This window comes from Centruroides sculpturatus, unplaced genomic scaffold (assembly GCF_000671375.1).
Source record: "Centruroides sculpturatus isolate CEXI.00-Female unplaced genomic scaffold, Cexi_2.0 scaffold1658, whole genome shotgun sequence".
NCBI classification, from domain to species: domain Eukaryota; kingdom Metazoa; phylum Arthropoda; class Arachnida; order Scorpiones; family Buthidae; genus Centruroides; species Centruroides sculpturatus.
In genome coordinates, this window is record NW_019385818.1 from 35,727 (window position 1) to 58,465 (window position 22,739).

The window sequence follows — 22,739 nt, forward strand, 5'->3', positions numbered from 1 at the left end:
GATGTCTTATTTTAGATAACTCTTGTTTAATCATCTGATGCTCTCTTATCTGTACCACTAAAGAGGGTAATTGCACCTAATTTGTTGGTGTTAATAAGTTGTACACTACTACAGGGTGGGTGGAAAATTGCTATAGTTTTCATAATAGCAATGTTATTAAAATTATAATTTGTATGTGCTTGTATGTCAATCAATAAAATTTTATAATTCCCACATTGGTGGTGTGGGCAGTGATCAAGAGATGTCAAACAAGGGGCAAAAAAGATGGAAAGATGGCAGACTTCTTCTCTGGGTGTGAGTGCAGATTGTTGGACACTATGAGATGTGGAAATCAATGGTTGCTGTCTCCAGAGATGAGGGCATATGGTGAAGAGATTAAATTATAAGATATTAGCGAGGTTGAAGCCGAAGTTTTAAATGTGAAAACTTGTACGTCGGACATTCAGTGCTGCTTTCCTGTAAGCCTAGAAGTTTGACAATGGTGTTTGGATAGTCAGTGGAATCATGCTCGATATTCCAAACACCATTGTCAAACTTCTAGGCTTACAGAAAAGCAGCACTGAACATCCGACATACACGTTTTCGCGTTTAAAACTTCGGCCTCAACCTCTCTATTGAATGGAAATACAGTAATACCCCGAACTTACACGATAGGTGGGACCGAGCGATATCTGCGTAAGTCGGGGTATAATTTCTCAATCTCTGTAAAATCCAAGTCGGGTGTACTGTACAGTACGTAAGGTGATAAATGTTCTCGTTAATCTTATCTCGTCTTTTGATTCATTCATTGTTACAAGAAATCACCACATAGAGTTTCTCAAGTCTCCGTAGATATAACAACACAGAAATAAATAACACAAAATAAATTGTAGCTACGTGTCGATTCCGCGCGACACGTCCAAACATGTAAGCTGAACAATAGTGTGGGGTAATGAGTAATCAAGAGTTGCATGGCGCTCAAACAAAAGACGAATTGATGAGATTTGAAAATCGCATAACTCTGGGTAGTGTAAGTCGAGGTATTACTGTATGGATGCATAAGATACAGTACATGTCAAATAATTTATCATCATCATTGCATTAGAAATATAGAAGTTATAGCAATTTCTCGGTGCCTACTCTCCACCTACCCTGTATTTGTATTTCCCATAGACCGTAATGTTTTCTTGGTCCTCTTCTGTATTATAATCTTCCTTTCTCAAAATTTGTCCTTGCCTTCTGACATTTTTAGTTTTGCATGCATATAAACCTACATGAAATCATTAAAACAATGTAATAAAGCCTTGCATATGATCTATATCGAAATTACTAAGCACGAACAGATGGAAATACACTCCATGTTTCTCTGTATAATATTTACATAACTTGCAAATTTCTTGGTGATTTACTTTTGTATTCTTTAGACACCTGGGCAAAATATGAAAAAAAAAAGAAAATAACAGGAGGACCTTAAATAGAACTTGTAGAGCCAGTCTACATAACACCATAAAGGTGAACTGGAAGAAAACTAGAAACTGTAATATTGAAATATTTTAACAGTTACTAATGTCAGTGAAATTTCCATTAGTCATCAAAGATGGCACATTGTGTCCTTTATATAAACAAGTGTTGTAAATGAAAGTAAAACTTTGCATTCAATAATGAAATACTGTGCCATTTCCCAGTTTATCCAGTGGACAGCAATTCACAGCTCCACAGAAGATAATGTAATGCTTCCGTTTGTTCTTGTTTGTGAGCCAAAAGAAGTCTGAAGTACTAAATTTTACAAAAATAGTGTATTATCTATTATATAAAAAATGATTCAAGAATTAATTAAAGATTATAAATTGTATATTAGGACTAAAAATACAGAGAGTTTTTCTTCTTCTTCACATTCTTCATATCTAATCACTGGGGAAGTCTTCCTTCATAGAGACTACATCCCTGTAGAATTATGTAAAACAGTTTAAAAAAGTCCTCTGGTGATAAGCCAGCCATCAGCCATTTTCATTGTTTTTATGCTGTTTCACATAATTTTAGAGGCATAGCCTTTAATAAAAGGCTGTAACTAAACAGGTGCACCTGCACAGGGCCCACTTGAAAGGGGAGCCCAAAATACATGTATTTGTTCCCAATGATTGGTTATGATAGAATTGTGAAGACATTTCAGTTTCTACATATTTTTAATGTGAATAATACTGTCACCCATTTTAACTGAAACTATCCATTAGGTTGGTTATGTCACTCTCATAGTGCCATATCAGGATTTTTCCGACCTCGGCCACACCTGGCGCAGATTAGTAAGTAGTTAGTAAATATGCCAAGGCGTTACTAAGGAAAGTTAGTACCTAGAGTGGTTTCCCGTTGCCTTCTCTGGGGTGCAATGTTATGTGAGGGGTTGGTTATGTACAGTACCATATATACATATATTTTTCCCCATGTGAAACAAAATCTACATTATCATAGTTTGAGTAGAACTGGATTCAGTAATGTAAACAGTCAGTTAGAACAGGTTGCCTAGTGAAATGGCTTTAATACATTATTAAAGCCACTTCACTGGACAAACATTCTCATTTTGGTACGATTCCCCTGCTAAATTGTTTCCTGACATACCACTAATTTCCTGCATGAGGCAAATTGTGAGTTTGATTTTTGATGGTGGAGGAGGAAGAAGTGTACTGTACTTGAGGATCTACCAAGTCTTTACGTTGTCATGACATGCACTTTGATAATCTGAAATCGTGTTGTGACTCTTCTTTGATTCTTAAATACTATGTACTGTAATAAATTCAAACACTTGGTATTTTATCATCTTTATTTAGTTCAGTTGATATGTGTTTAAAATACACGTTTCGGGCATAACATGTCCCTCTTCAGCAAACTCGGCATTATTTATAAACTGGGTATCATGGGTGAATACATATTTAAAGGTGTTTTATTTAGTACAGTAGACCCCCCTATAATACAGGTTCATATAATACAGATTCATATAACCCAGCGAAACAATTGTGATTGTATTTGTATAAACACGCTAAAAGAGACTCATATAATATGGTAAAACATCATCACCGACTTGTGTTGCAATAGGATTGGTTGAATCTAGACCAATAGCAGATATTGCACAAACCGTTGAGTTTAAACGAGCAGCGGACCTACTAAAAACCATTTATTATTTAACGGCCGTAAAATTATATTTATATTAATGATGTCTCCAAAGTTCAGTGAATTTTTCTCAGAAAAATAACTTATCAGAAAACGCGTTCGCCATTCGATGCACCACTCCGCGATGTAAACAAGCTTAAGTAACGGCATCATCGAACAGTGCACACTCGGTAAGTAATCCTAGAATTTTTTGTTTATAGCATAGTTTATATGGATTATTCCCAAAAAATTATACGTGTTTTGGAAATGAGTCAAATTAGTCTAGAATCAATTAATTTTATGGAAGAGAACCTTTCAAACAACCGTAGTCCCTAAACTGCATACATCCCAGGCTGTGATTGGCTCATGTATTTAAGTGACTCATAAAAAACGGAACATATCTACCATGTTATAGGGGGTCTCTACTGTAAATATGAATTTTTTATATAACAGTAAAAGATAAAATTTATTCGAAATTTAATATCATATTGCATCTTAACCAGTGGCGGCCTTAGGGAGTGGCGAGCAGGGCAATCGCCCGGGGCCTCGCGCAACAACCAAGTAGAAAAAAGTTGATATTTAAAACTTTTTATTTTATCCTTGGATATTAGTTATAACAATAAAATAAATTTAATTTATAGTACAGTATATATTAATATTAATAAGTGCCTACTATTTCAATTTACATACTTTGCACAAAGGACAAGGGCCTCGCAAAAATCTGCCGCCCAGGGCCTCGCAAAGATCTGCCGCCCAGAGCCTCGCAATGGATAAGGCCGCCGCTGATCTTAACCACGAATGAATACAGATGTAAGCAGAAAATCTTGTACTGACGGTACATCCATCTTTTAATTTTGTCATCCAAAAAGGAAACAACGAAGATAGACAATAAATATGTTAGCTGTATAAATATGTATTCATTCATGATACCCAGTTTATAAATAATCCCAAGTTTGCTGAAGAGATATTATGCCCGAAACGTGTATTTTAAACACTTATCAACTGAACTAAATAAAGATGATAAAACGCCAACCTTTTGAATTTATTACACTACATAGTGTTTAAGAATGAAAAATGACGAGGATCTACAAAGTCGGTACCTAAGTTCACTTCTTCCTCCTCCACCATCATAAATCAAACTCTAATTTCTTGCATATTATATTTCTAATAATAAAATCTGTTTTAATTATATAATAATTGCATGGATGGCTAAAAACATGTACAGTACATTTTAAATTATAACACAATTTTTATCAGTCAGAACAGTGAGAGCCTATTTCTGTTGCAGTTTATTTGAGCAGTGATTATATCAACTGTTTAAAATTGTAGCAATCTGTAGCAAGTATTCCAGTTCAAACTGTAATATTTGCTAGATATGATTTTATGATATTACATTACAATTATGCTACAACTCTAGACCTATCTTGAAAATTGAACACAGATTAAGTGTTAAACTTGGGAAATCTAACACAAAATCTCCTCAGGATGCTTCACAAGGCCTATGACAACTAAGCCACAGGTGAGACTGCACTCTTGGAGCACAACAAAGAACTTGCCAATCATTTTTTGATTGGGGGAAATAAATTTTCAGTATGTAATTCCCTTACAGTCTAACAGAAAATCACTTCTACTGTAACAGTTTGAGGCAACTGCACAACGTTTGCCACAAAAGATTAGTACTGTAGCATAACCAAACATGGCTGTCTGTTCATGATGACACTCCTGCACATACAACCTTCAAATTGCAAGCATTTCTGATAAAAATAACACAATGGTCTTCCCTACTTTTCCTACTTGTTGGATTTAGCCCCTCGAAACTTCTCATTCTCTGGAAAACAAAGAGATGGCAATTTGATAGGGTCGAGGAGTCCAGTCTGAATCAAAATGGGTGCTTTGAAATTTTCAAAATTGCTTCCAAGGAGCATTTGAGGCTCAGCAGAAGTGATAGGATCACCACAGAAACGGACTACTTTGAAAGAGGTGCAGGACAAATTTAAATTAACTATTAACCTAGACTTGGTGTAGAGCTTGTCTTTTTGATTGCATCTCATATGTATTAGGATGGTTATACAACTTGTGTCTGAACATCAGGTATCACTTTCCTAAGTTATACAGTGACCATCACTGCTAATTCAGAGAGAAAGTTCAACTCTCATTGCAGCATATGTTTCCAGAAAATGCAGCAACGAGACTTCAATTCTGTCTCTGATGTGTTGATAGTGATAGGGAAGTAAGTGAAAGTGATGTAAAGTTTGATTGACTCGATTGTATAGTGTATCGAAGTTCAATTTTTGAGCATTTTTTAAGAGCATAACACGTGTCATTCGTTAATAATAATGTATATGAGGAACTTTCATTCAGCTGTGTCTCCAAAACTACAGAGAATAATACATATCTTCATACAAAGACCAATGCTATCATTCCCTCTCTTCCTGACTCACTATGTATAAAGATTAGCTGTGAAAAATACTAAGTGGAGTCATTACTAACATAGCAATGTAATTGTTATCAAAAAAATCAAATTAATTATGTTAAAAAGATAATATTTTTATAAAAAGTTATAAAACAGACATAAAAGTTAAAAATAGTAATTGTTGGGATTGTCTGAAAAACAGGTAGAATCCAAAATTATATTGTTAAACATGAAAATTGTTCTATCTACATAACTGGCAAAACAATAGAAAGATGTAATGAAACACAAAACAAATTTCATTATCCTTGCAGAATGTTTTAATACTAACACTAATGAGGAATAGATGTGAAATTGTATTTTTATATTACCTTTTTACCGTAGCTCTCGCTCTTTCTCTCTTTGTTCTCACTTCCCCAACACAATTCCATGTGCAATTAAAAGTATAAAATTTTCGATAAGATGCTGTTTTGGAAATGCTACAGGGTGTTTCAAAAAAATACAAGGCAAACTTCAGAAGTGGATTCCTCACGTACAGAGAAATAAAATAAATTATAACGCGGGTCTGGAAATGCTTCATTTTTGTGCTAAAAGGGCGTCTAATGAGAGCTTTGCATATTCCAATGCATTTGTTTGTGCAAGTTCCTTGCAGCATACACATAAATGAACTTGTGCTATGCCAAGAACTTGCTTGGGATTCAACAATGTGATGAGCCAGGTACGGAAAATAGGTTATCAACACAAACATTTGATCAAAGAAATATGAAGTTGGAAGTCGTGTACACTTCTTGTTCCATTTCTTCTAACATTAAATCAATTTACCTACAGAAGATATAAATATATAACAACTGTTTATTTTTATGCTCATACAAAGAATATAGACAACTGCTGTCACATAAAAATTAATTTTTTTATTTACATTTGTGGTTGTTCACAGAGAACGGATTTGTCGGGCTGAGTGAGGATACACAACAGAGATTGCTGAGCAAATAACAAAAATGCACTGATGTGTAGTAGTCAAATCCCAATTTAATGCAATTGGCATTGTTTGCATTAAGTACACTTTAATGTTTAATAGTAGAGATGTGGTAAAATTAAAGGTGCACTAAGGTGCATCAGATTTATCACTATAGTGTTAATTAGCCAGATGGAGAGCGATCATACTCTGAATTTGTATGTATTCCATAAGAGATATTGTACTTCTGGAGAAATTGTTCGGTGGAATCAGAAGACCCATAATTCTTACGCATTGCTCGACTTAAATTGCAGTTACCTTTAAAAGTTTTCAAAATGCACCCATTTACACCAATGCCTTGTATTTGTTTAGGCTGTCATAAGATTGAATGATTTCTTCTTGCCTACAAATAATAAAATTAATTAGCAAAATAAAATTTTAATTTAAAAAATCAAAAGTCTTATTTACCTAAATGCATAGAATAACACTTCAGATCCATTCAATGAAATATTTCTTGCCCTTAGAAACACAATTGCACTTCACGTTGGTAATATGTTTAAATAGCCACTCAGAATGCCTGCGATTTCTTTCATGGCTTCGGCTTTCTTTTCGGCCGCCGCCGCCTTTCTTTCTTCGGCAGCGGCTATGCGTTCCAAGGCCGTTATTTTTCTCCTGTCATTATTTTTCAGAAATTCGAGCAGAGAATGTTTCTTAAATTTTTTTTTCTTTCCTACAAATATCAAAAATTACGTTTAGAGAAAACAAATTTAATTTAGTAGTATTCATATAATAAAAAAAACCCTATACTTGTAAAGTTTATTTTCTGTTGATGTGGCAATAACGTCGGACGAACCATAGCGGTATTTGTCGTAGATTCGATCGTGGAAGCTCCTTGGAACGTGAGCAATATCGGGGCATTGGAGGATTCTGTCGATGCAAGAACCGTGGCCGTATATGGCAAAGATTCTTTATCATTTGCCATACTTAGATCTTCTGTTTCTTTTGCATTTGCTGAAAAGTGGATATAATAAAATTTCATATTTTAGCACCTGAATAAGTTAAGAATTTAAAAGTTAATCTGCTTTTGTGATAGCAACATGTCCTGTATTAGATATAAACAATTGCATTGCTTTTTTCTCCTATTTCACATAATATATAAAATCAAAGTAATGGAAGAAGAAAGATAATACATTTAAATAAATACTTTGAACATGTAATTTGTAGGCAAAGTTATTGCATATGGCAGGGCTGTCCAACTACGGCCCGCCAAATAATTTTTACGGCCCGCGAGTACATTTTACTATGAATAAATTTATGTTACTAAATTATTATTATTAATATTAAAATTATTTTACTATGTGAAAATTTAAATCTAATTTGAATTTAAAGTAGGTACTATTTAGTTTGTGTAACTTCACTTAACCTGGGTGAATACAGCAGTAACCTTCTTGGCCCCCGAAATGATTGGTGAAGAAAATATGGCCCGCGGGCTATGATAAGTTGGACAGCGCTGGCATATGGCTATATATTGATTCTGCTGTGTTTGAGTTTACATAAATTGGCAACGGGCTGTTTGATAATGTAGTTGCCACACTTTCCTGACCACATTTTAACTGGACAAAAAATGTTTTATATTAATTTTGAGGAGTGGCTGGCACAGTCAAAAAAAATGGGTGTTGGAAACTGCACAAGTCTTCACATGCAAGGGAGAGCATCTCCCTTGCATGTGCTCCATGACTGTTGCAATCTCTTATAGAAGCCAAGATAGGATTTGATCCCACAAGAATGGAGATTGAGGGTGCTTGGTAACTATGTCACTATCAGAAATGTTTTATTTATGGTTTTAGTTTGCAGTGGTTGGCAACACAACATTGACTATGATGACTGAAGTAATATCGGCAGAGTTGACTCTCCATTTCTGTCAGAAACATGTGATGTGAACCAGGTCATGTCTTGTATCTCTTTTCCTAGCATATTTATATTGTATCCTATGTAAGTATCTGGAATTCATCTGGAGAATACACTCAACTGTTTTCCTATTTTCTTACCACCTTGATGACGACAGACATCTAGGTGATAGGAAAATGGGAAGACATGGATAATTTCAGACGACAGACATGGATAATTGATTAAGCAAAAGTTCACCACTGTAATGCTTCAATGTTTTTGTTTCGTATTTTGTTTTTTCACGTGTGCATTATACAAACCTATCTAGTTTTATAATTTTAAAGCTATGTTTTGAAACATTCTTAATTAGAATATCAGTTTATCTGTTAACATTTAACATCACATGTGCTAGTTTAAAATATTATCAAGATTCAAAGTTTTGAATGTTTTTAAGTTTATTTAAGTCGTATCTCAAATGAACTTCAGCAATGCTTGAGAGCCATTTTATACTTAAACAGTTTGGTTTATTTTTCTAAATAGCCACCTATATTCTTGTGTGCTTGTATTTAGTTAATATGTAGCAAAAGCAAGATCTAACTTGGTGTAATGTTTTTGTATATGTCCAGTAAATGAAAGCAAAGAAACATTTCATATCACAATCATTCTGTATATTTTTCTTTGTTCCCTATACAAATTTTAATTTGTTCCAATGTTCTTCTGGACATTTCTGGGAATCAACAGAGAGAAGTGTCGCCAAAGCATTTCCTGATTACCTTACTATGGTTAGACCTAAAAAAAACAAGAGTCAAGAAGTTTTTTCTTTTATATCCCCAAAACAAATTGTTAAATGTTAAATCATCCACTTACTATCATTTCTGGATGTCAACAATTATCAATAGCAACTGCACTCATCCTTGGACAACCCAGCGGACCCAGGTTTTTACTCACTCTTCACATCAGTGACGACTTAGCCACTGGCAGAGTGGACATCGATCAACATGATATAACTTGCACGAATAGCAATCGTAGAGTAATAGACTGATTGATAATATTAAATCTAAATTGCTGATTTTTTTACTACATTTATGCAAATATTGAATTAACTGAATTATGGAATTTGATCTAAATGTAGCCTTAAAATCTAGCAGTTTGGATTTACATTTGAGTGATTTTATATTATTAATAGTAATTTATTAAGGTATTATGATATGGTAAAGCCTAACTTCTTAGGGCTGTAACACACAAATTCTCATGTTCTATGCCAAAATCTGTGTGGAAAATATTAATGTGTATTGAAATGAGCAAACACGTGGCTTCCACATTTAATGTGGAAGCACACGCATTAATGTGCCACTACAAAATGTTAATTGCAGAAAGTATTATTGTATGATAGCATAAATGAGCATAATCCTAATCATAATTACTGAAAAACATTACATATTACTTACAGTTTAATTAGTATAGCTCTTTAATGCAAGAGATGCAAAACAAGACAAGCAGCTGTGCTCTTCACATGTACCACTTTGTGTCTAGATGATTAAATACCGTACTTACCGTACTGAACTGCGGATGCCTGCAACGACGAATGAGGCCGACTGGCAAGGGGAATGCTAATAACTTGTTCCGGAATATTTCTGCCTTCAATTTTGCCCAGGTTTATCATTTCTTCATTCAAAACAGGCATCTTTTCTGCCTTTAATATAAAGAATCACTTATGTTATCTTAAATGGATTCTTAACATACTATGAGGAATTTTAAAGCTTAAATTTACCTGATCTAAAGTAATATATGAATAACCGTTTAAAGAAGGATCTTCATTTGTTACCGTGCCGATCATTCTCATCACTTTTTCTTCCAGAGGCGATAATCTGAGATATGTCGAGCTACTGTCTAGATTCTGAGTCTTGGCTAGCGTTGCCAATTTTTGTTTTATGGTATTCTTAAAATCATTCCAAGACTGAAAGAAATCATTTGTTTTTTGTATAATAAATCTTTTTAAATGTTTAAACAAGAATATATAGTAATATATAGAAGAGTACATAGTAAAGTTCTTACACCTCAATCTAACTAATGTGATGTATAGTTATAGTAAAACGACTGTATGCTACAAGACGAAACTGCTTGCAACACTTAGCACTTCCATTTCAAAAACGATACATGATATGGAAGAAAAGTCATAATGCATGACAGATGAAAGGACATCCCATGTACATGAACATGAACAGAAAGCATAGAATGTGTATTTCTCATTTGTTCATTCATGCATTTTTTTTTATAATCTCTATTTCTCATTTTCTATGTCTTTGTGCTGCATTCATTACTGTGTGTTATATGTTGTGCATCACTCAAATGCATCAGTGTATAAGGACTTTACATCCTGTATATATATAAATATTTTATTATAATATCCCCAGAAAATGTACAGTATTAGCATTAATTAACTTTTAATGATGCATTTTTTTCCTCCTCATTCATTTATAGAGTGGCACAAATCCCTTACACACAAAAATGTGTTCTGTATTGCCCAGTTAAATATCTTGATGACAACTTCATGATGTATTTAGAAATGGAAGATGTATTTGTGCATATAAAGGAGTATACAGATAAAGCTTATTTTGCTTGAAGTCCCAGTGCATTCTGGTTAAACTTCTTTTCACAATGTTCGATAATTGGATTCAAACCTTGGAGAAGGTCGAAAGCGTTCCTTACACGATTTAGTAAACGTTTCTATTACCGGAAGTAAATGTTCTTTAATACAGTAATACTCCGAACTTACGCGATAGGTGGGACCGAGCGATAACCACGTAAGTCGAATTCGCGTAAGTCGGGGTATAATTTCGCAATTTGTGTAAAATTCAAGTCGGATGTATGTAAGCTAATAAATGTTCTCGTTAATCTTATCTCGTCTTTTAATTCGTTCACGGTTACAAGAAATCACCACATAGTCTCTCTCAAGTCTCCGTAGATATAACAAACACAGAAATAAATAACACAAAATAAATTGTAGCTATGTGTGGATTCCGCGCGACACATCCGAACAATAGTGTGGGGGGAGTGAGTAATCAAGGGTTGCGTGGCGCTCAAACAAAAGACGAATCGACGAGATTTGAAGATCGCGTAACTCCGGGTTCGCGTAAGTCGAGGTATTACTGTATTGTAATTGGATTTAAATGCATATTATTATTGAAAAGAATAGTTAAATTTGTTGACAATACTGAGTGTACTTAACCAAAATTGTAAATCTGAAAGATCATTCTAAATAAAAATATTTAGCAATACTCATTACAAAAATCTATTTCCTAAAAATAGGAATAAAATATTTTCTTTCTTAAACACAGAGATGCTTTCACCTGAAATATACTTTATGTGCATAGAGAAGTCAAAACTAAAGTGTACTATGTAAGCATATAAGAGATGATCAAACCTTCATTAGATGATGTGCAAAAAAGAATATTTTGGATGAAAGCATCTTTCTGTTTAATTAAGAGAACAAAAATTTAATCCATTACTTCCTAGTTTACTGGAGATTCTAATCTGCAATGATGAAAGTTTTCAAATGATAAAGATGCAGTTTGTGTGAGAAACCCAACCGTTCAAATATTATATAAAAAGTAGCATCAGATCAAATATTTGGGTAAATTTGGCAACAAAGTAAGTACGTTATGGCATCAAAACTCTGGAATTAGTACTCCGTGAGGTTAATTTTGGATAGTTGTAGCTCCTATTGTATTTGATATTTGGTTGTATGCTAAAACATATTTGGACAATATGCAATGATGATATTAGGACCACTCTGTCCCGAAAACTAAACTATTCGGCCAAATAATCTAATTGTAGTTGAGAGAGGAAGACAGAAAAAAGAAGGAAAGGAAGAAGAAACACAAAAATGAATGAAAAGGAAACTTTAAAATATTAGGTTATATTTGTTTTGGAAAGGAATAAATAAGTTAATATTTACACAAGAATTATTAATCTATTAATAATCATAATTCAAGAGTGATAAATTATAACAAAGGAACTGTAATGCTTCTGCACTCACAAGAAGAAAGCAATTTTGTCGATTGTCATACTTCCAGTTTTGTCATACATACTATACATTTGCTAAATACCCTACTTGGTGGGGCTGCCAAAAAAATATGAGGGACCTCAATGGCAAGATTTAGTTTCTTATTTTTCATCGCATAATTGACAATTCCTTTTTAAAAATGAAAAGTTATAAAATTTTTATTCTTGAATAAGACTCTGCCCTCCACCTTACTCTAAGCCTTTTCTTTCATACATTACCAAATAAATCACCTGATATTTGGCCAAATATTAAGCATTTCTGTTCCTTAGTGGCCATCTTCAGAGATTTTATACAAAATATTTTCTAATTCTTCTGAATCAAAGCTTTCCAAGGTTCTTACGGCATTCATATTTGATTGTAACAATCTCATTTCACTATTTCTCTTGAAGTTGTTATACTGACAGAAGATGGTCATTTTATTTGAAACCAGAGTTAAGTTTAAGGAGTTCTTGCACAAACTTCATCTATGATGTTTACTGTTATATTCTTTATAAACTTGTAAGGCTAATGGAAAATACCGTTGCACTAACCTGTTACAATGTTTGAGTACCACATTGATAATGTTTCCAAAGGCAAAATAGTTTTTATAAGATTTCTGTTCTAAAATACTAAATGCTTAATTTATTTAATATGAATAAAAATTTTTCACTTCAATAAATAAGCGCATTTATTTTAGTTTTTACATGCAGAATGAAATTATTTCATTACACTGTAATAGTAACTAGTGCGCATACTTTTCAATTGTATATGAATGTGTGTGGACCCTTTTACTAATTTAGCAAAGAAGAAAATGTAAACAAATTGATTATTATAAAAATAATTTCCGCTTCATATAGGACAAACATTGTAGATTTATGTACCAAAAATGAATGATCCCTAAACAAAATATACGGTAAAGGCTGATACACATTAGGTAGCAAAATTGAGACACAAAGAACATTGACTATTGGCTCCAATAACCATCTTTCTCTTGAACTTGACAATTGAATTTGCCATTAACACTTATTATCTCAGTTTAGCTTCTTGTGTGCATCAGTCTGAAATAAATGCAGTTAATCATAGTTGATCAGACAATGCTGAAAGTTGGCAACCAAAGATTATGACAAAGAAACAAAATTGTAAATTGTCACTGCAGAAAAGTATACATTATTACATCAAATAAAAAATTGTTCACTTTTCTGATTAATCATAGGTATATACTAGGGTGTTTTTTCCCACGCTCTGATGATCCATAAAACAAGGACAACTGTAAATAACAAAATCAATTTGTCGTCTTTTTTTTACCGACCATCCGAGCTTGAAAAAAACAGCCTACATATATATTCAGTTACTTATTTAAAATTATGATTATTATGCACTTTCAATATTTGATAGATGTCATTTGGGCCACATATAGATGCAATCAGGGAACAATGAAGAATATGTGAATCTCATAGAAGTACATGCACCAATGTTTCATTGTTACAATGGTATTCACATATTTATGACATGTGAAAGAAAGTTTTGTACTTATAACAAAAAAAATGAACAACAAAACCAATTTACACACAAACTTGGCACTTGGCCGAGTGTCCAGGATCTGTAATGGTAATTTACATCCTGAGCAAATCAACTTAGGGGATTCCCTAGTACATTTAACTAAATGACGGATATTTTATTTAACTAACGGTAATATTCATGTGTGCTTTGAAATAAGATTCTATGTAAAAGTTTAAATGATTTAAAAAGTTTTGATATTACAAATTCACGATGCCAGAGCTCAGAGACAAGTCTAGATGTTCTATCAAACTAGGATGGCTGGGAACTCTACACTCCTTTTGATGATGTCGAAAAGTGGTCAAATCATTACAATTTATTAAATGTGATCCCTTTTGAGCAGAGCTGAAATTTTATCAATGCAACACTCCTTTTGTTAACAAATTAATAATTGTCTCGATGCAAGATATCAGTACACTAGTCTATTATGACTGGCTTTAATATTTTTGTCACAGAATAGCTTAATCCATTTCCTAACCACAGCAACTGTAGAGTTACATCAGGAGTGTATCTATGATTTGGCATAAGTGGTGCAATTTGTATTAGTGAGTGAAATAAGTGTTCCAACAAATTAGCTTAACTACAAGACTAGTAGTATAGTCAGTATCACAACAGTATTACAGTTAAGCCAATGCTATTGTCTGTTCAGTTGATTTCTTAAATATATCTATACATATTTGTATATATATTTAGACATACAGATAACAGATATATGTTAAAAAAATAAAATAATGGTTTCTGATAGGCAGAACTAAATGTTAGAAATATATGTGTGACACTATTCCTAGCTAACATATCTATAGATAGATAGAAACCTTATGAACAGTTACTAAGATTTCACTCTAGATTCAGGCTTCAGGATCCTTAGAATTTTGGATCAGGCCATAATGCAGAGAAATACTTTTGTCACATCACATACTGATCTCCTGTTTGGTATAACTAATAGTATCATGTAGACTATAGTAACTGATACAATGGTCAGATGGAGATGGCCAAGTGGTTAAGATGGAGGACCTGGAATGAAATCCAGGCAAGGCAAGAAATCCTGGGAATTTTTTGGGACTGGCTAGTCTGGATATGTGAACCACTGTCTCTCACCACTTCACCACTCCATTGCAGGCTTATCTGAACCCTTAATGGTCTTGCTATAAGAAGGACCCAAAGCTCACATGGTTGGAAAGAGTTATAAATGTATAAAATAACTGAATTTTTATCACCTGCACTGAATCAATTAGTGGATTCCAATGTATCTTAAGTAACAGTAAATGAAATAAAAACATGCATATATACAATATAAACATATTAAGAAGAAAATTTTTTAAAAATTATTCTGCAAATTCTAACTAAACTATTCACGAGTAGCATTAAAAATATTACTTTTCTCCATTTTTCCGCATCCCTCGCCGAACCTAATTCATCGGAATTCAATAAAGTCGTTAGTTCATCCCAAAGCCTTTGTCGATCTTTAACAGTGAAGTTGGTATCCAATTTTCCAAATATCAATTTAGGATGTAACTCCATAAAATCCACCATTAATTGAAACTGACGAGCTGTCGTTCGTTTTCGCATCGACATTTTATGTGACAATCACTACTTTGGTTGCGACAAACAATGAATCCGCTAAAATCGAATTGTACGTGAAATTTTCTATTCTTCCGTTTGAATATGAACAAACAAAGGCCACTCTGTTGTTTACAATAAGAGACACTATTCTTATTGCTTTGTTCGAGTCTAGAAATATTTTAAATCAACGTTCCGTTTGTTCCGTATCGCCCTTTTCTTCTTTATCGAATGTTATCTTACTCGAATGCGACAGATGACGTAGGGAGCGGACATGACGTAATCGATAATCCCCAAAATCGGGGAATTTTCCCTGAAATAAAGGAAAATAATTTTTAATCTGTGAATATTTATGGATTTAGACGTGCTATTAATTAATACATATGATGCAATTTTTTATTATTATAAGTTTTATAAATAAGTGTTGATTGCTTTTATTGTTATTTTTAACATTTATGAAGAGCAAAAAAAAAAAAAAGAGATTTCAGTGGCCGAGTGAATAACACCGCTAAACACTTGCAGGAATTTTTCGGGATTGTCTCTCTTAGATAAATCGGGCCTCGTCCCTCACCATCTTCCCGCTTTTTTGTGAACCATAATAAGCTTAGAAAATGACTCTCTTGGTGCCTAAAAGACAAACAAGGTTCAAAACACAAAAAATCATGGCTGCTTATGGCTCAAGTTATGATCATTTATTTTTTTAAGTTAGAAGTTACAAAATGCACGTCGTGTCGAGCCGCACGTCAGTTTGCATGAGTCTATTCACAGCGACTCGTGTCCAATCAGGTCGCCATTTTTAAATTTTAAGTAATACACCGCGTTTATCGCGAGCCGTATTCTGACTGCTAAAATTTAGAATAAGACATTTTTAAATTTTAATATAATAGACAGCCCTGGTATTTTCTTCATTGATTTATCTTTCTCGAGTGAAATATAATGTATACACGTTATATTTCACTTAATTAAAGGAGGAAAGGCCACCAAGCAAATGGAAAATCGGGAATTTTTAGGTGAGTCAGTTCATCACTAGATGATGGAGGCAATTCTTATATTACAATGTTCCATGTATCGGTGCGTTCGTTAATAGCGGTCGCTCTGGGTCTACGGTGTTACAATTAAAGAAAGAAAGATGGCGGCGCCCTTACTGTCGACAGTATCGTAATGGGGGATCTACNAGATGGAGATGGCCAAGTGGTTAAGATGGAGGACCTGGAATGAAATCCAGGCAAGGCAAGAAATCCTGGGAATTTTTTGGGACTGGCTAGTCTGGATATGTGAACCACTGTCTCTCACCACTTCACCACTCCATTGCAGGCTTATCTGAACCCTTAATGGTCTTGCTATAAGAAGGACCCAAAGCTCACATGGTTGGAAAGAGTTATAAATGTATAAAATAACTGAATTTTTATCACCTGCACTGAATCAATTAGTGGATTCCAATGTATCTTAAGTAACAGTAAATGAAATAAAAACATGCATATATACAATATAAACATATTAAGAAGAAAATTTTTTAAAAATTATTCTGCAAATTCTAACTAAACTATTCACGAGTAGCATTAAAAATATTACTTTTCTCCATTTTTCCGCATCCCTCGCCGAACCTAATTCATCGGAATTCAATAAAGTCGTTAGTTCATCCCAAAGCCTTTGTCGATCTTTAACAGTGAAGTTGGTATCCAATTTTCCAAATATCAATTTAGGATGTAACTCCATAAAATCCACCATTAATTGAAACTGACGAGCTGTCGTTCGTTTTCGCATCGACATTTTATGTGACAATCACTACTTTGGTTGCGACAAACAATGAATCCGCTAAAATCGAATTGTACGTGAAATTTTCTATTCTTCCGTTTGAATATGAACAAACAAAGGCCACTCTGTTGTTTACAATAAGAGACACTATTCTTATTGCTTTGTTCGAGTCTAGAAATATTTTAAATCAACGTTCCGTTTGTTCCGTATCGCCCTTTTCTTCTTTATCGAATGTTATCTTACTCGAATGCGACAGATGACGTAGGGAGCGGACATGACGTAATCGATAATCCCCAAAATCGGGGAATTTTCCCTGAAATAAAGGAAAATAATTTTTAATCTGTGAATATTTATGGATTTAGACGTGCTATTAATTAATACATATGATGCAATTTTTTATTATTATAAGTTTTATAAATAAGTGTTGATTGCTTTTATTGTTATTTTTAACATTTATGAAGAGCAAAAAAAAAAAAAAGAGATTTCAGTGGCCGAGTGAATAACACCGCTAAACACTTGCAGGAATTTTTCGGGATTGTCTCTCTTAGATAAATCGGGCCTCGTCCCTCACCATCTTCCCGCTTTTTTGTGAACCATAATAAGCTTAGAAAATGACTCTCTTAGTGCCTAAAAGACAAACAAGGTTCAAAACACAAAAAATCATGGCTGCTTATGGCTCAAGTTATGATCATTTATTTTTTTAAGTTAGAAGTTACAAAATGCACGTCGTGTCGAGCCGCACGTCAGTTTGCATGAGTCTATTCACAGCGACTCGTGTCCAATCAGGTCGCCATTTTTAAATTTTAAGTAATACACCGCGTTTATCGCGAGCCGTATTCTGACTGCTAAAATTTAGAATAAGACATTTTTAAATTTTAATATAATAGACAGCCCTGGTATTTTCTTCATTGATTTATCTTTCTCGAGTGAAATATAATGTATACACGTTATATTTCACTTAATTAAAGGAGGAAAGGCCACCGAGCAAATGGAAAATCGGGAATTTTTAGGTGAGTCAGTTCATCACTAGATGATGGAGGCAATTCTTATATTACAATGTTCCATGTATCGGTGCGTTCGTTAATAGCGGTCGCTCTGGGTCTACGGTGCTACAATTAAAGAAAGAAAGATGGCGGCGCCCTTACTGTCGACAGTATCGTAATGGGGGATCTACGATTCGAAAATATACGTTTTTAGAGATAAACGAAGGGTCCCAATTGAAAATTTAACCATAAAATGGTTTATTTTGCCGACAGAGCATTAAAAGTAGCCACGAAAAAAATTAGAATGCCGGCTTCCATTCGAAAAAAAATTCGAGAAGACATTACTGTATGCACTAACTCGCGCTTTCACAACTTCAAATTTTCATTCATAATTGAAAACCATATAATGCACCCCGAAATGAATCTGTCTGAGTCATGGAGGATGCCATGTTGCTTTCCGCCGTAAACTACTACTACGAGCGGCCGACGGCCGGATTGCCGAGCGGTCAAGGTGGCAGCCTACCGCTCTGGGGAACCCGTGATCGAATCCGACAGGTCAAGAAATCCCCAGGAACTTTTCGGGGGATGGTCCGCTCGGATATGTCGGGCCCCGTCCTTCACCACCCGATCGTCCCGTTGTGGGTCGGCCGAACTCGTAATGGGCCTGCTATAAGAGAACCTCTTAGTGGCCACAGGGCGGAAAGAGTATTAGAAAAAACTACGAGCGGCCGTTTTCGCCGTCGGACGGCACCGACGCGCGACGGCGGAATGTATGAATATAGAAATGCGTTCTGCAGAAATTTTTAAATGGAATCCTCTTATTTTTTCTTTAACTCTTTTCGCCCTGTGGGCACTAAGAGGGCCTCTTTTAGCAAGCCTATAATTATGGGTTCGGCCAGGCCCATAATCAGGCGGCCGGGTGGTGAGAGACGGGGTCAGACATATCCGGACGGACCAACCCCCTAAAAATTTATCGATCCGCCCGAATTCGATCCCGAGGCCCCAGCGCAGTAGTTTGTTACTTTAACCGTTCGGTCATCCGGCCATCCTTGTTTTGATGGTCAGAACGGATTAATCCATTCTATATTGTTTCTTATAGAAAAATGTGTTTTGGTTTTAGAATAAATTTTAGGAACGAATTAAATTCGAAACTCGAGGCTTGACAAACTTTTTTTATTTGCTTGTCGTAGTTACATATCAAAATCAAAAACTACGACAATTACAGATATTGCTTCGACAGATCGACACAACACCGCCTCGACGAATGCCGATAGTATAAAAAACAAAATACTTCGAACAATGAATATTAAGAATAATAATATCTGTAAAATCAGCGAATGTTTAAAATTAACTCGTCAAGAGGTCTCCATCGCGTATTTACGGAATATAAAAAAAAAGTTTATAATTACAACAACTAATATAGAAGAGAGTAATGCCTAACCATTCCGCCAGGGGGCGGGCAAACAAGCGAAAAGACGGGAGATTTGGCAGCACTGTTTTAGAAGCACGTGTTTCTTTCTCGTCTGTTTGAACTGTGTATTGTCTGTCCACGTAAGATACATTCAAGATAGCGTGTAAGTATATTTTAACGTATTTCGAGGATGGGAATAAGTTATTTTTGTGTGATAAGGTAACTTTAATAAGTCTTATTCTTGTTACTATATTGTTCGTTTCTAAATTCAACATTTATATCACCGGCGGGTTCTCCGTTGAACGATGTGAAATCACGTTTTGTGGAAAAAGAAACGTTTGAAAGGGCGCTTTTGGTTGAAAGCTGTAGAGCATATCCATATGAACAAAAGAGTCAAAGGAACAATGGCCGTACGGGCGACCCTTCGCGAGATATAGGCCCCCCAAAAATGACTATGTGGAAAATTTGAGACCCTCAAAAATGGAGTAAAATTCAAAAGTGAAAATTTTCGAGAACTAAATCTCGAAACTATGGCATTTTTTGCCGTTTTTTAGAACTTACTAGACACTCCCAAAACCTTCCTAAAAACTCCCACTTCACAACCGAGGGGAGCCGCGTGGCGCGGCGCGCTGCATCTGTGCGTCAGAGGGGGGCCGCCTGGGGGGCCCGTCATTCACAGTGAGCTCCTCGGCCTAGCACGGCTCAAGTATGAGTTCCGAAGTGTTTGTGATGGCCGACTTAATTAAGATACAGTGGCTAGAAAATATACCACACATTCTTTTATTCAGTTCACTTGCAGCGCTTTTAGTGCATGTGCTCAATTATTAAGCCTACTGTCAGCATGCTGAAGGTGTGCTTTCAGCGCACTAGCAGCACCTCGGCCACGCTAAAAATAGTGCTTACAAGATGCGATGGGTAGGATGCCTCCATGAGAAAGTATCATTTTGAACTACCAAATAATAATCAGTTTTTTGCTGTTTTAAATGAGCAGATTTTTAATCATGACATAAGAAAATTGCTTTTAAGCCTTTGGCTTTCAGGTAGTTGTTTTACAACCTGGCAATAAAATTCAGAGCAGGTTGAAGGTCGTTTCGGTCAATGTACTTATTTTAAAAATTCGTATAAAATCAAATTTTTAAATAGAAATATGAAAAAATATTGCTAATATGCAAGTATTAGTAGTTTTGTTTGGTATATTTTTCATCCGCTTGTATTTTTTACTTTTTTCAAAAAAAATTAGTTTTTCTTGTTTACATTAATGACTTGTAAAATAATGTCCGATCAAATCTCAGTAAAATCATTCAAACTCACATTTTCTGTATGGCTATATGCTATTTAAATGGAGGATTCTGTTATCTACATTTTCATGTATATTATGTTCATGTACTAATATATCTTTGTGAATTATAACACATTATATGGAACAATCCTTTGACCTGTAAAAGCTGATTACATTAATTTATGATCATATTACTGATGACGTGAAATTTGTCGAATATTAAATTTTCATACTAGAGATATTACTATCAGTCCTTCTAAATATTATTTAATTTAATTTTTTTAGCTTTTAGAGTGTCAGAGGTGATATATTTAATTTGTTTGTTTTTATGTGTGAGAAAGATGATATATTGGCTTTTTATAGCAGTTTTTTGAATGTAATTAATTTAATTTTAAGTCTAATTAATGTACAGTCTGATGATATACTATTTATTTAAGTATTAGTACTGTATGTTACATTTATTGTAAATTATTTTCATTTGAATTTTAATTTCACGTTTTTAATGGTTTCTTCGTTTGTCAAACTTTCCATAGTGCTGCCAGTCTTGGTACGTTTTTACATTCACGTAAATTTTTTTATATATATTTGATTTATTATAACATATAATTAGTTTATTTAATTAATCGGTAGATATTAATAAATAAATTACAGATTTTTAGCTATATTATAATTTTATTTTTATAAAATCATTTATATATTTTTATTTTAATATCTTTATATTGTAAAGTGTTATTAAATTGAAATTTTTATTTTATTACAGAAAGTTTTAAAATTATAATGGTCAGGGAAATTTTTCTTTGTCCTTTTAAAAATGTGGGATTTAAACGTGTCCGGTCAAACTAGTCATGATGTATGGGAAGTTGTTGAACATGACACCAATCCAGTCATGTGACTGGAGTGGTATCATGTCTTGTGTTTCATTTTTATTATTATAAATAATAATTTCACTTATATTCTTTCATAAATGTTTCAAATGATTTTTCTTAATAGATAGATTAAAAATATTTTATATATAATAAACTGCATTTATAACTTATATAATTTATTACTGTGTTGATATTTTCGAAATAATAAAATATTTAAATTATTTAAACATTAAATTGGCTTCGTAATTATGATACTTGTCTATTTTAGTTTTTACATGCAGAATGAAGTTATTTCATTACACTGTAATAGTAACTGGTGCACATACTTTTCAATTGTATATGAATGTGTGTGGACCCTTTTACTAATTTAGCAAAGAAGAAAATGTAAACAAATTGATTATTATAAAAATAATTTCCGCTTCATATAGGACAAACATTGTAGATTTATGTACCAAAAATGAATGATTCCTAAACAAAATATACGGTAAAGGCTGATACACGTTAGGTAGCAAAATTGAGACACAAAGAACATTGACTATTGGCTCCAATAACCATCTTTCTCTTGAACTTGACAATTGAATTTGCCANATATATCTATTCTGCAAAAAAAAACATATCCTGCAAAAAATCCTGCAAAAAAGTAAATTAGAATTGACATGTTCTGTAATAATAATGTCATCAGATTTTTCTATTTTACCTTCAAATGCTTCTTCAACATCAGAATCAAATTTTCACTATTAGCACTAGATTAAAAGAATGCTCTAAGTCAGTGTTTTTCAACCTGTGGGTCGCGACCCCCAATGGGGTCACAAAGCCATACACGGGGAGTTGCGGGTAAAAAAAAAGACAAGTGTTTGTAGGTCCTACACTACAATAAAAAAACCTACAATTTCAGTGAGAAGGCTATGCCT

General features: G+C 33.9%; 1 protein-coding gene across 2 annotated transcripts; it reads right to left on the reverse strand.

Moving 5' to 3' along the window:
• Nucleotides 1-6,360: 6,360 nt before the first annotated feature.
• Nucleotides 6,361-17,561, reverse strand: LOC111642317. Of its 2 annotated transcripts, none has more exons than XM_023388649.1 (6): nucleotides 17,107-17,561; nucleotides 10,144-10,329; nucleotides 9,927-10,065; nucleotides 7,293-7,496; nucleotides 6,954-7,215; nucleotides 6,361-6,888 (listed from the first exon to the last, which is right to left on the reverse strand). In XM_023388649.1, exons 1-5 carry the CDS (start codon nucleotides 17,302-17,304, stop codon nucleotides 7,025-7,027), a joined length of 918 nt encoding a protein of 305 aa, XP_023244417.1. In that variant the 5' UTR covers nucleotides 17,305-17,561; the 3' UTR covers nucleotides 6,361-6,888; nucleotides 6,954-7,024. The 2 variants fall into 2 exon arrangements, with proteins under 2 accessions (XP_023244417.1, XP_023244416.1); XM_023388648.1 differs by lacking the exon at nucleotides 17,107-17,561 and adding an exon at nucleotides 15,352-15,801 and having other exon boundaries at nucleotides 6,362-6,888.
• Between the last annotated feature and the right edge of the window lie 5,178 nt (nucleotides 17,562-22,739).